Source organism: Homarus americanus, unplaced genomic scaffold (genome assembly GCF_018991925.1).
Source record: "Homarus americanus isolate GMGI-L3 unplaced genomic scaffold, GMGI_Hamer_2.0 scaffold50924, whole genome shotgun sequence".
Lineage (NCBI taxonomy): Eukaryota > Metazoa > Arthropoda > Malacostraca > Decapoda > Nephropidae > Homarus > Homarus americanus.
The window spans coordinates 6,277,730-6,292,985 of record NW_024718094.1 but is presented as its reverse complement, the minus strand read 5'-3'; the positions used below and the strand labels follow the sequence as shown (position 1 = coordinate 6,292,985).

The 15,256-nt window shown below is 42.8% G+C and overlaps 1 protein-coding gene across 2 annotated transcripts in view; it reads right to left on the bottom strand.

The window, feature by feature from the left end:
* The window catches only part of LOC121859163, a 28,818-nt gene extending 14,193 nt beyond the window's left edge, over positions 1 to 14,625 (bottom strand). Inside the window, exons 1-2 of one of the 2 annotated variants that reach the window (XM_042355911.1) lie at positions 14,474 to 14,624; positions 5,444 to 5,474 (exon numbers count right to left, since the gene is read on the bottom strand). Coding sequence is in view for 1 of the 2 variants with exons in the window: in XM_042355910.1 (XP_042211844.1) it covers positions 14,474 to 14,546 (73 nt within the window). In the remaining variant the exon portion in view is untranslated. Of the gene's footprint in view, positions 1 to 5,443; positions 5,475 to 14,473 lie in introns of both variants that reach the window. The other variant, XM_042355910.1, reaches the window with a different exon arrangement.
* Between the last annotated feature and the right edge of the window lie 631 nt (positions 14,626 to 15,256).

The following is a 15,256-nucleotide window of genomic DNA, read 5'->3' as shown; positions in this document are numbered from 1 at the left end:
CTCTCTTCAGATTCCTTTAGCCTTCTTTCTCTCCTCTTTCCATTCGTCTCCTCCACTCCCACCCTCTCCCCTCTCCCCTGTGAGAAGAATTGAGTCCCTGAGGTGGTGTGCAAATAAGGATTAAGGGAGAGGGGAGCGAGGCTAGATGTGTGGGCGAGTGTGTGTGGGTCGTGTAGCAGGACACGTGTCATAGTACATGAAAGCATACGTATGGGGTATAAGTGAACATGCATGTGGTGGTGTACGTGTGGGCTTACACTTGCAGACACTGGTGTGTGTGTGTGTGTGGTGGGGGTAGGGGGTCGGCGGGGAGATGGGATGAACCAGATAGAAACTTATAATTCAGGTGAGGTAAAAGGACCGGGGTCGAGGGCGCCAGACTACCTCCGTCACACACTGTAGTGATGTGATCCTCGGCTCCCTATTAGAACACACGAAGAATCTCATGTCAGGAATGTGAACTTAATTTTTCCAGTTGAACAATTTTTTTTTACTCTTGAATCACAAACAGACACAATGGCCACTGAGACAAAAAGATTACAAACATATATAAGTAAATAATATCTCAATTTAAACAAAGCTGAGATATCATTCCTTACAATAGTCAAACATCAAAAAAATTCACGCCTCTCTCTCTCTCTCACCATTGCCACGAATACATCCTGTCTTTTCTCTAATCTCATTATCATATATACATCATTTACACCGCAATCACCTTCCTCCATCCCATCCAGGGCAGGATATACCTAATAATGATATTAATTAAAACGAGACACACCAAGAAGAGGTGGAGGAGGTTACTGCTGATCTTACCTTCGTGTCTCCTGCTGCGTCTGTACCTTTGTTTTGTTTACTGGTGTGAATGTTATTATACAGTTCAACTATTATTATTATTATTACAGTATTATGGGCAGTACCGCAAAATGGGCCTCAACGTAGTAGGGACAGTGTTACTTGAGCAGGTTAATTCCACTAGACTTTGGCGCTCCCGTCATCTGCTCTCCTATGGCCTCAGACTTTCGTTCACTCAGTTTACCTTGAACTTAATTTAGCTTTCACTGCCTTGCTTTCACCCACCTTAGATTTTATAACTCGCGCTTTCACTCAATCGAGCTTTCACACAGCAAGATTTTCACTGTCTGACTGTCATGCAGTTCTCTAGCTTTCACACCTGCTGGCTGGCAGTCATTCTTAAGCTTTCACGCCTTCACTCATTTTCCTAAGACGTGATATAGAATAAAGAAAGGATAGGCCTTTTACCCGCTGAGGATATTCGAACTCTCTCTTTCTCTGTTCATTGTAAGTGCTCTGTGTGTGTGTGAAAAATTAAAAGTCAATTCTAACTGATATCTTGACATTAGTCGCAAGTCTGGCAGTGTAGTTACTGGTCGCAGAGGTGGCCTGTCCCATGGTCTAACAGACACTCTAACTAGATTAATGCTATCGAACGGTTCTGAAAAATTTGTGGTTCACCTGGGAATACAGCGCTCGTCACCTGTCCTAAGCTGTGGATGGGCACCTAACTTAACAGATGGAGAAGAGAAGGCGGTAGAGTACAGTGCGAGCCGCACTCTCTGTGTGTACCGTGTGTTGGATCCACTGCCACACCTGGGCCCTCACGACAATGGAACTTACCTTCACTATTTCACAGTGGTAAAAATGTTTCATACAGCCAATCTGGAAATTTTTTGAGAGGTCTGTAAAGTACTCAACCACCACAAAGATTTCTAGACTAATAAGTCTTTTAAACTTGTGTCAAGACCTGCGACACCTGCACCAGTATACATATATCCCAGAGTTACAAGTGTGTGTCGGCAGTGAACCTTGACACGCAGCACCTCGTCCCGGAGAAAGTTCCTTGCTTTCATGCATATTGGCGACCTGACTCATACTTGCTACTGCGGTCACTTCTCTGTGGTGAGTCACATTCTTTTGTTAGGTCACTTCTTTCTATCGAGTCACTTTCTTGATTTGAGTCTCCCCAATCTTCTTACTTCCGTGTATTGAGTCACTTTACTTGTGTTGAGTCACTTCCTTGAGTTTAGTCAGAGTCCCGGGTCTTTCTAACAATATGTTACACTAATTTAGGATACCGTCGAACTGTTTTTTTGTATCTCAATAAACGCATCAATCTAACTGTTAATCTCAACCCGGTCTCAATTTTGTACAACAGTTTGGGACACTGCCCAAGCCTTTCACAGCTGATCGGCGTTGGCGGGCGTACGACATCCTTTCAAATCCCCTGAAATACAATCCGTTTTTATCAACAACCCCCTTAGAACCACTTTGGGGGAACCATCACCCCTTAAATTAAGTCTGACGACAGCAGAGTCAAAGCTGCTGGAACAGTAAGTGAGCAGACTGACGGACTCACCTGCACTATAATGTAAATAAAAATAATCAGAGAAGATAATTATATAATGTAGACTTTGAGTAATTTTTCCATGTTCAAACCTTTGGTTGAACACGATGATCTGCTTCATGATAGTTTATTATGCGCGGACACACACAAATCACTACTCTCTCACCACAACCCTACAAATAGTTCTCAGGGTAAGGGTCAACAAGAACGCCCTAGTACGGCAGTGTTTACATCACCCAGCATTAGGGAGGATAAACATTCAAGCTGCCACACGAAAGATCTTCAACACATAACACACCTTTTTTTTTACACAGGTAACAGCTGGTAGCCACCTGTTACCCTCACACCTGTTCAACCCGACGGCACTGCGGGTGGTTACTCTGTCAAGACGGTAAATTATAGTTCGTGTAGGCATGTTGTTATATGTAATGACGCGTCATACTTAGCAATATTTAGGTGCCTTATTACACGATATAACGCGCTAGGGTACGTAGTGGAAAGTTTTAACACTATATGATGCGTTATTACGCGTCTATGGCATATTATGTATCCCTATGGCATGACCTGACAAGCTATGGGTGTTGGCACTGGTCACGCCTATATCATCACTCCTTAATTATTTTCACGCCATGACACGCTTTATCACGTTATGACAGGACGTAACGTGGCATGGGTATCGGAGAAAGTCCCTGAAACAGTTTGGTCGAAGTCATATTTCCATTTATCACGGCTTGAATTAAATTGTAAATCTGTATCCCCTCTGCTATGAACAAAGGTACTTGATATACGTGTCAACAACAACCTATGACAAACTGTTGAATTCACTGATTATTTTTTCTACTTTTCTGACAAATATATTTTAAAGTCAAAGTCCTGTTCTCCCTCCTTTAAGGCAAAAATAAAATAAAAAACAAAACCCAAACTAGACACTAACAAGGGTGTCTGTGGTAAACCGTAATTAAAAAAATAAAAAACATCCCTCACGCGCGAAAAAGTTAAACCTCCATCATTTCGGCCAGGAAACCCGGAGACGAGAGTGACGAAACCCAACCAAAATACGACTGCAGTCTCTCGTGACGGTCAACCGCACTCAACCACAAGTGAGCCTCATGATCTTGACACTAATGGATATAAGCTTTTAACAATTTTCTTGGGCTATACTTGGCTGTGTACACTTACTGTTACCCAATGTTATTTATCCGTGAGCTTGTGTGTATACGTATATGCTGAACCAATGTGAACTTGTCTGATAATTCTGCCTGCCTGCCTAACCTACCTACCAAACCTTCCTAACCTATCCTATCCTATCCTATCCTATCATAAACTGTCCTGCCCTGCCCTACCTACCTACCTACTTTACCTTACCTACCTACCCAACCTCCCTAACCTATCCTATCCTATCATATCATAACCTGTCCTGCCCTGCCCTGCCCTACCTACCTACTTTACCAACTTACCTAACCTACCTAACCTAACTAACCTACCTAACCTACCTACCTGGATGAGCGGAGGGGGGGCTGTGCCATGGGTGATTGGCCCATAAAATGTTTTAGTGGAATTGAAAAATTCATTCATCTTGTGTTGATCTGCAAGTTTTTGCAGATCAACTCCGGAGGGATAAAAGTACATTACCGAGATCATCCAGGGGGACACTTTGCGATAAATCAAGGAGGAGGGACGTCAATAAAACGCAGACACGCAGACGTACGCCCGAGGTAGAAAGGATGCCATTACACAGAGAGGAGCAGTAAACACCGAATGAGTAGGGACACTCGACAGAGGAAGGTCGTCAGTAGATATAAGGGCAGCAGCAGCGGCAGATGCCGAGGGACGTCCGAAGGAGGTGGGACTCCAGCTGTAAGAGACACCGTGAGAGGGCAGCCGACCATAGAGAATCCCGTCCTGCTAGCGTGTATCAGGTGTGTGTGTGTGTCAGACACTGCTGGGTTATCGTCACCAGACAAGGTGCCCTGGTTGACACGTGGCTACACCCTCCCCAAAACACCCCAGAAGACGCCTACAACACACACAGGTGTTGATCGTTGTCTGCTGGGGTTGGTGTGTCAGGTATTTGGACACGATGTAGTCAGGCGATGCTTCTATCATTCCATCACAAGTTTGTTTGTTGTGTACTGATTTTAGTTTCTGTTATTTCACTCCATCCATAATGTTCTCCATTATCTAAGCTTTAAGGTTATATCCACAGATCATCTTCATACGTGTACATCAGCCATACACACACACACACACACACACACACACACCACTTGCACCAGAGGGGCGTGACGTTACGCTCAAACGTGATAGACGTGTTGACTTTACAAACTTATAACCATAGTCACATAAGTTATGGTTTTTCACACACACACAAGGCCAGTTGGATAATAAAATGATAATTTAGGCTTGTGATAATGGTGAATAATAAGACATGAACAGTAATGGACGTTCACGCTCATCTGTAATTACTATGATGAAATTCCTATGTCTCTGAGACCTATCCGGATTTCATCATCCTAATAGCAAGTTGTTCCTTTTCCCATACCCTGCCAGGCACTGTCTGCGGCACAGTGCCACGCCAGTGTTGTGGTGTTGGCGCAACACTGTATTTGACGTTCTCCGTCGGCCCTGGTCAGTAACAGTGCAGGAAGCAGTTTCCCTAAGGGGTGATCCACACGTCTATGTCCAGTTATCTTGAGTAGTGTTACTCCTCCCTCCCTCACCCAGTTATGACCACCCCTCCCTCACCCAACTGTGACCACCCCTCCCTCACCCAACTGTGACCACCCCTCCCTCTCCCACCTTTGACCACCCCTCCCTCACCCAGCTGTGACCACCCGTCCCTCACCCACCTAACCACTCATCCACCACCACCCACCTAACCACTCATCCTCATAACTCACCAACCAACCAATTGTGTCTCATTGATAACCATAAGTTTGTTTTTTATCACTAATGTTATGTTTAATTCACTAAACATACACAAGAAAGAAAAAAATCACCCCTTCTTCATGAACTCACTCCCCAAAAAAAAAATCGTGAATATTATTGGGAAATAGAGTGATGTTGTGGTGGAAAACTTACGAATACTGTTGGAACGAATAATCTCCAGTATCTGAAAAGGAAAACGAGCTGATTACAGAGCGTCTTATGTTTGGGGGGAGAGAGATGCAGGTCTGTTGCGTTTGTTTACCTTTGGTTTGTGGTCAGTTTTATGTCGTGTACTTTGATCAATTTTCTACAAAACTGTCTCCTTGTGATCAACGGTGGAGATTTGTTGTATTTTGAGTTAGTTCATTGGTCAAGGTACAAACGGGGAGTTAGAGTTCATTCTGTAGACTTTAACTTTCACAATAAAACCTTCGTCTCAATACACACTTCCCTCATATGATTAATGGACATCGCGACCCAATACTGTCCTTAGTGCCACCTTTTCTTTCTAATACTACTTAAATTCGTTTATATTCAACCTTAGAATTAAACTGAAAATACTGTATTATATGACAGAATGCGTAAACTACAGACTTTGTCAATATCCCAACAATTCAAAATATGAGGTAATGTATTCAAGATTTCAACGCCTCCAATTCTTTCCTTGTCACTATTATTCGCGTCGGGAGGATTACAGCGAGACTATCATCGTTCAGTAAATCCTCTTTACCTGGGGATTTATCTAGTAATCACAGCGAGACCTGACCTGATGGTGACGTGCAGAATGTAATCTGAGCGCCCTCCTTCCACAGGCATAGTAATCACACCACGCTTAAAGCTTTGACTACCACGAAGGGTTTAAGCCGTTATCCTCAAGGGGTCGAAGTATTGTCTTTTGAAACCTTACACTATCGTCCATGAGTTATTAAGCTATCATACTCGTGTTGATGAGTCGTTATGTTGTTAAATTATCCCCAAAAGTCCAGCCATTGACCCATGCTCAAGGATTTAAAACTGTCATCATCAAGGGGTTAACCCGTTCTTCTCAAGAGGTTAAATCATCATCTTCAAGAGGTTAAATAATCATCCTCAAAAACCTGAACATCGTACTTGGGTGATTAAATCATCATCTTAAGTGTGACCAATCGTCGTCCTATTTATATTGCTTAGGTCAAACACTTTCTCAAATATACTTTCATTTTGTGTGACATTAACTTTCTAATTCTGCTTTCTAAGTTCATAACGAAACATTTCTCAACAAACTTGTTTTAGCTGTGACATGAACTTTCTAATTGTACTGACTTAGTCTGTAATGAAAACATTTCGAAAGGAACCTTTTTCGGTTGAAGTGAATTTTAACTGGTAACAGGAAAAACACTTCAGACAAAACTCGTGAAATTATTGTTCTTCAAATTGTAACCATTAAAAGTGAACTTTTGAGGTTGAAACTAAAACGATTCAGTATAAACTGTATCGAGGAAACGTGACCTAGATATACACATTTGGTAACAATAATGATTCTTTTGTATTCAGGTCTTCCTCGGGATCTGTTAAATATCATCAATTGTCCAGCATAATCGCTCTTAGTGTTTTACGACGGCTGCCACTTATGATAATACGACAGACAGTGTTGCTCTGCAGAAGTTTGAAAGCAGTTAAATCGTGTCAAGATGAAGGTCTCACCTTTATAGTACTGTAACCGCTTGAGTTTTACCGTACTAAGGTTTCTGAATACCGTTTTCATTAAACTCATTGTATGTCATCATTCACCTGTACTGTACACATATCTGCACTTGTACTATTTTTATAATACAGTACAGTACTGTTACCACATGGGTATTACTGGGTAATATTTGTAAATACGTCTCTTATAATACTGTCACCACAAGGAAACACAGCGCCTACACTTTAAATTTACTTCTCAATCTTAACTTAGAATTCTTAATAAAGTTTCCGAATGTGAATTTTTCCGTCATGACGACCATGGTAACGCAATCCTCCACTCCATCGCTGATACCACGCGTCTGAGTGTTTGGTTGAGGCCCTCGAGAGGTCAAGAGGCCAAGGGTCAACGCTGAACCACTCGAACCTTGCCGGAGTATTTCCCGGTCATCACACCACACACACACTAGGAGTGCCTTAACGGGCAGTGCAGGGGAGTGTCATGTCGTCTGCACGTCGTCAAGGTTTAAGAGACGGGTGTGTTGCGTCATGACCCAGCAGGAAGACGTGTGTGGCCTCCATGATATTTTACGTCGTCATGACGCACCATTAGAACGAGTGTGGCCTTTATGTCACAGCGACGTCCCCATGACCGAACAATGTCGTTAGCTCCCTGCCTTCAGTGTTATCCACCTGTGTTTGTCTCGACACAACGTCAGTGTGTAAACCTCTTCTTCTTTCATCACGTGTTAGAAGATAAATATTAAACGAGGTCTTGAAGTTTTATGTACAGTAGGTAGATTAATTTTCACCCAATACCAATGAAACAATATTGGGCAGGTCACTATTTACGAACGATCATCAAACGTTGAACTGTCTAAACAGGATCCAGTTTCCTTTTCTCTCCTTCCAGTCACTCCACCAACCCACTTACCCTCTCCACCAAACCACCACCCTCTCCACCAACCCACCACCCAAAAGGACCTATCCCACCTACCCCCCATTTCCATCACGCTCCCCGCCACCCCATCACCCCTGGCTACGTGTCTCAGCATTACTCAAGACAGACCTCCCAACTTTCCACCACCCCCACCACAACAACAACCACCATCACCACCACAACAACCACCATCACCACCACAACAACCCACTATAGCGTCGCCTTACATAATAACTATACTGCAAATGTTTCGTCAGAACTATTATTAAAATCGTCTATATTTCGCTTCACGTTTCAACTGATAAACTGTGATAAAAGCAAGAATATGTCGTTTGAACATTTAAAGCAGTAAACGTCTTTGTTAATTTGCTTATCTATTTATATACCAGTTCAATCACACGATCGATTAATCAAGCAATAAACCTATCTATCGATCTATTTATCAGTCTATCTATCTATCTGTACACACAAGGAGGGAAGTACACTTAGCGTATGAAGTACACATACTGTATATATATAGCGACAGTGTACTAATAACCAGATACCTTAGCTGACACCACGGGACACCAGGCGGTCACCACAACAACATTAGCATTTCCTCACACGCACAAATCAGCAACGTGCCAAACTCACGTCCCTGAACTGCACCCTGACCCTAACCACACCTGGCATCGAACCTGTACCTAACCTAGCCCCCACTAGTCCCTGTTCACCTAGCAGTAAAGTAGGTACCTGGTGTAAATCGAAAATTGCGAATTCGTATTCAGGGAAAGTTGTTGGAGCTTCCAATAACTTCATGACATAAACCACTGACTCTTCAGGCTTATACGCCCTTAACTCGTGAGATATAAAGGCAAGAATGAACTTAGCATGCTTCCCTGTTGGGCGCTGTAAATGCTTCTGCGCTTCACCTTACACAAGGATGTAGGGGGGTGCCCAATAAAAAAAAAAAAAACCTGTAACAGTTTAAACTACACTGAACAGATCTTTGATTTAAAACCCCGAGTCATCTAGTCAGTGTACACCATCTGAACACAAGCTCAGAGCTCTACCCATAACAAAAATTAACAGAGTTCTTTCCGAGCCACCAGCCTGACATGTTTCATGACAATCGGTACACGCGTTACTGAAAAATCTTGTTCACAGACAGACTAACAAGCAGAGACAGAGAAAGCGACGGCAATATTCAGTCCACCCTTAAGAAGAGGGGTAAAGAGACGTGTACATGTTCGTGACGTGTTGAGGAAGTTGTGCATGGGCTACCCTGCACTTAGCCTGTCAAGGAAGTACTGCAGACACAAAGGCAATTTATATAATGAGGTGCTGTAGTGTTGAGGCGGCTGGTGTGCTGGACACAGCAGCTTAGTCATGGATGGTCAAGTAATCGTCCTGGATGGTCAAGAGTGATTAGGGATAGCCCTGGGTGGTCACGAACAGTCATGAGTGGTCTTGGATGGTCTCAAATAGTCGTTAACTGTTGAAACAGCTGGGAAATATCAAATTTTCTTGATATAATCGGGGTGACAACGCACCTACGTGGCTTACCTCAGTTGCGGCACAATGATGAGAAGCCAAAATGAAATCGAAACTCGAAATTTCACTGACTCTACTTTCACTATGTACGATCTCTTATCTCCAGTTAGAAATAGATATTAAGTAGTGAGCCTTTGAGAATCTGGACCTATCTAGGCGTGTTACAGCTTCAGGTGGGGCGAGTCTCCTTAACTTGATTTGACTTGCTTGGCTAGTCTCGCCTGCTAACCTAACCTAACCTAACCTACCACCAGTGAGCCCGGTGTGTTATACTACCAGGAGAGGTGTTCATAGAGGCGTCAACCAGAGGAAACAACACATAAGGCGAGAGGGACTGGTGGCGGATGTGAAGCAGCACCCAGTACGCTGTTGGCGGGTACAGGAGAGGACACCCCCTGAGGCTGTGCGGGGGTGTTAGCATGTAGTGATACCAAACCTTGCTCAGCTTGGTAGTCTCTGATGCCGTACACAACCCGCAGCTTATCTTAGAGAGAAACTAGATCAAGGGAAATATATATTAATAATTACAAACACAGAACGATAAAGACTTATAGAAAGGAGTAGGACAAAAATATCGAGAAAGAAAGAGAGGAAAAGGATAAGAGAATGACACATATAAAGAGAAAGAAAAGGTTAGAAAAAGGAAAAACTTAGAATGACTTACCGGTAACATAATAGTGAACACGAAATAGATAGACAACGTTATTAATATCAGAGTGAACACGACTATGACCTCACACCCGGGAGGCCACACAACACACGTGACCAGAGTGAACACACATGCTAGCTTGGTGAGAGAGTGACGAGAGGGAAGGGGTGATCATATACGTCGATATTTTTGCTTGTTGAAACATTCCTGATTCCCCCAGTCCTCCCAGGTTCCATCTATCCCTTGATCTCCCTTCCCTCCCACCCTATCCCATCTCTTTCTCATCCACCTTTCTTTCCTCTTGTCTCTTCCTCCTTCCTTCCCTCCCATCCGCCCCCACCTCCTCTCACTCACCTTCCTCCCCCCTACACTTCCCAATCTCCATCCCTCCCTCCCACCCTCCCTCACCTTCCCACTTATCTCCCCATCCCTCCCTCCCACCCTCCCTCACCTTCCCACTTATCTCCCCATCTCTCCCTTCCTCCGCCTCCTTTTCCCAGCAATCGCTCCGGGTCCACTCAGGTCCTTCACCCCCACAACACACACACCAGTGCAATGAATATCAGGCTTGCTTGAATATGGACAAGAAAATATTTCTAAATATATAAAGAAAAGATGATATCAACCGCGTGTGTGTGTGTGTGTGTGTGTGTGTGTGATCCCGTGTAAGGCGTGGTCCCTTGGGTTAAAAGAACGCACGGAATTTAGCGTTAAGTGATAATTTGGTAATATTTCAGGGTTTAAAGACACTTACCACTGCCGGAGACTTCATTATCCTCCGTGACGAGAGAGAGAAGTTACCTTTAAACGTATCTAGAGACGAAAGTTTATAATACTAACCCCTAAAAACTTTCCTGACCTCAAGTAACCTGCTTCATGACCTTGTATACCCTGACCCATAGAACATTTATTGGTCAATTAATGTGCCTCCTTCCACCCCCACCGTGCCTACCACAGCACAGTCCCCAGCCGTCACCAACACCCCTTCCTACTGACCAAATATCCCTCCTCCTTCAGACAGGCCTGGCACTCGACTTATTAAGGACTTGCCACGGCTTGCCATAACCAGATGTGTTGTATCGGGAATTCTCCCCCCCTCCCCACACACTCATCCTGTCACTATATGTAACGTGCCGATATAACCCATGGCCCTTCAGGCACTTACGCCCTTAATGCACGAGTCCTGAAGGCAAGCATGAATTCCGCATGCTTCCCTGTGTACTGATAAAATTATTGTGTTACGACAATGTTTGTGAAGGCTTCACGACAGAAGGTTCGTTCGGCCATTCACTGCATCGGAGACCGTACAGTGGAATGTTTTATTGACAGAAAATTGTCGGGTCCGGCGGAACTCGATGGTGGAGCGTGGAGGAACTTTTTTTTTCTACTGACTTCCGCTCTCTTGCTTCCGTATTCCTACCCGTGTGCACGATAGTTTGCCAGACGATTCGTGGCAGCTGGTGGGCTCCTCCCAGCTGCCCGCCGCCTGCACTGCCAGACGAAGAGCACCTGTCTAAGGGACGCTTAAGGGATTACGATAGTTGATTATTATAAAAAATAGACAATAATAATAATAATAATAATAATAATAAGATACAAATACTATTACTAATAACAATAAAAAATCAGACAATCACAACTGTTCTCAGGAACACAAACGTCTCCACCACTCCCACAACCAACACCTGACTCACCTTGAATCTTGAACGTGACCTCTCACCTACTTTCTCCTTATTTACAGCAGACCTTCCTAAACAAACTAACCCCGCCATCAAATTTTCTTATAAAATCGGTTGCTCCATTTTTCTAAGAGATACATACACACCGACAGACACAAAAATTTTAATGGACCACAATTTTAAGTATCACAAATAGTGTGTGTGTGCATATCAATCTGTGTTTACATATCTACCGCTGCCATCAATATATTCCATCCACACATTCATACCTTGAACCCCCACCCCCCACACACAGGCCGGAAATACACACAAAACATGTTTTTCCTTCAAGCAGGAGACCCTGTATTTACCCCCACACACAAGGATGTCCCTGACAGAAGGTATAAGCACACACACACTGCAGATCTGTTCCTTATAATTATGTAAGATCTGACACTCCTGCAGATGTGTTCACTTAGGAAACAAAAGTGGTCGCAGCAACACCCGCGCCGCCTTAGTGACAACAACTTAATATCTAAAATGCCAAGACCTGTTTAAGGCTATGCAAAGAGTTACTGTTTATGTTACACTACATTTAGATTCATTAGGTCTCTGCTTGTAAATATGTATTATAGTATGAAACAGTAGTAGTAGTAGTAGTAGTAATGGTGATGGTGGTATTACGATTATTATTATCATCATAATTAATAGATACTAGCATTATTATTATTATTATTATTATTATTATTATTATTATTATTATTATCATTATCGTAATTGGTAGTTCTAGTAGCATTATAAATATCAAGTTTAGATAGCGTCTCCTACCCTTGCCACAACACTCATCCCATGGCACCACTTTTTCACCCATGTCAACACTATCTCACCCTTGCTAACACTATTCCTCCCGTGGCAACACACGCCCAACTTCATTTGGAACAACAACGAGTTCATGTTTTATATGGCCATCAATGTTTACGTTCAATATTTTTCACCATTCACAAACAAATGCCCTACCTGGCTGTTTTCTCAAAATTTCGTCCTATATTTTACACTGTAACCAAGGACTCGGGAGCTAAATGTAATTTATTAATACGGAGACTTCATTTGGCAGCATACGATACACACAAAGACGTAAAACAAACACTATTTTCCGATTACAATTCATCTTTCTATGTCTGTCATAAATAAAGACTGAGAAGACATTAATAAAATTCAATGTGAAAAAGAAAATGCTATCATGATTTACATTAATTCATTGCTTAACTCCCAAGAACGATGACTTAACTCCTTGGATACGACATCTTGACCCTGAGTACGATGACATCCCCTTGAACACGATGACTTTACCCTCAGAGTACGATGACATCCCCTTGAACACGATGACTTTACCCTCGGAGTACGATGACAACCCCTTGAACACGATGACTTTACCCTCAGAGTACGATGACAATCCCTTGAACACGATGACTTTACCCTCAGAGTACGATGACATCCCCTTGAACACGATGACTTTACCCTCAGAGTACGATGACATCCCCTTGAACACGATGACTTTACCCTCAGAGTACGATGACATGACTTTACCCTCAGAGTACGATGACATCCCCTTGAACACGATGACTTTACCCTCGGAGTACGATGACAACCCCTTGAACACGATGACTTTACCCTCAGAGTACGATGACATCCCCTTGAACACGATGACTTTACCCTCAGAGTACGATGACATCCCCTTGAACACGATGACTTTACCCTCAGAGTACGATGACAACCCCTTGAACACGATGAGTTAACCCATGAAGTACGCCGACTTAACCCTGTACGATGACTTAACTGATAACGTGGAACTCAAGAGGTTAAAAGTAATTCATCCATGTATAACACATGTATTACACCAAATTTAACATCTGTTTTCCGTGAGCAAGTAAAGACGCTCCAGATCTTGAATTATATCACGACTACATGAACGTCCCTTTAAAATGTTTATATCTTCGACCATCCCACATACTCTATAACTTCTAAACTATTAATACTGAATAAAGAATTAAACCCAGCCTACTATACAGTAATCTTATAAAACTTCATACGGAACTAGTCCTCGCACATCCCAAAGCGAGCACACACACTTGATATGTGAAGCGTGGATTATAAAGGGTTGTCCGAGTTAATAGGATGAATACTATTCCAAACAAAACTATATACAGTATATATGACGGGGAAGTATTTAATTTTATATACAAAATATATTGAGGGAGGAATTAATCGGTTTAAACTAAACAAAATATATAAATATGAACCACACGCAAAGGTACAACACTTCAAGCTGACGATAAATTCTTATATCTCAAGAATGTGAAACACAAACACACAAGATGACGATGAAGTTATCTTCTGCCAACTATCAACAAGGAGGCCGTCTGTGTCCCGGGGATTCCCCCTCCCTCATCCAGGGCGTTTCCTAATCAATAGTGTGAGTAGCGACCAACACAGCCTAATACAACCACGCTACCACGGCCCTCAACGTTGTCCCTCCACCTCTTCTCTGAAATTCGCGTCATTTTTTATTACCAAGCTTTGTTGGAGTCTAAGAGCGGTGTCAAGTCACAACCAACCTCCATGTTTAAAGGTCTAAAACCTGTTTTGGTTTTTAATCCTTAGCAAACGATACAGTTAGCGAATTATTGTAAAATCTTTATGGTTAATATTCCGCGAGAAATTATTCAGTGCAGTGTACTTACCAGACAGAACAAAGCAGAAGAGCAGAATCCATAGAAATTCTTTTCTAATATGATATATGTTTAACACATTCATTGTACACGTGTTGTAAAGCCGGAGCTGGAGTTTCGAACACTCCCACTGAGTTCTGAAACAACACTGACAGCTCGAGCCCACGGCTGACGGCACAGCGGTGTGCGGCACGCTACCCGCTCTTAAGACGATCACACCAACAGAAAACGAGCGTCATAGAAAACAATTGCGTATTGCTCTAGCACTAAAGAAAATGTTACTCTCTGTGAAATGCGGTTGCGCGCAGTGACGGCCATGCTACCTCCTTGTGTACCAAAGGCATACAGCGTGCTGTTCCTAACGTGCAGTCATGCCTATGGGACCCACTTTCACCTTGCTTTGTGAAAAAAAAATAGAACCTGCTTTAAGTTTCATACGAATGCGGACCCAGACTCGACCACCTGTTTCTGAATTTAGGCAACAATGAGACACGAAGACATTAAACTGTGTATCATAGATGACAAGAAGCAGCTTAGTTAACTTAACCTAAGATAACATAACCTAAACTAATCGGCTAAATTAACCAACAAACTTTACCAACATTTCTAGTTATTTGACTGTGATTTGGTTGTTTAATAATGCCAATGGATTCAAATGACAGCTTAAACTATTGAATTTCTCAGAAAGAAAACTGCGAGGAACAACAAATACTTACGTTGCAATTGCTGTGGTGGATATACGGGAGGTTGAGTCGAAATTAAAACCCATTATTTGTATACAATAGCACATCAAAA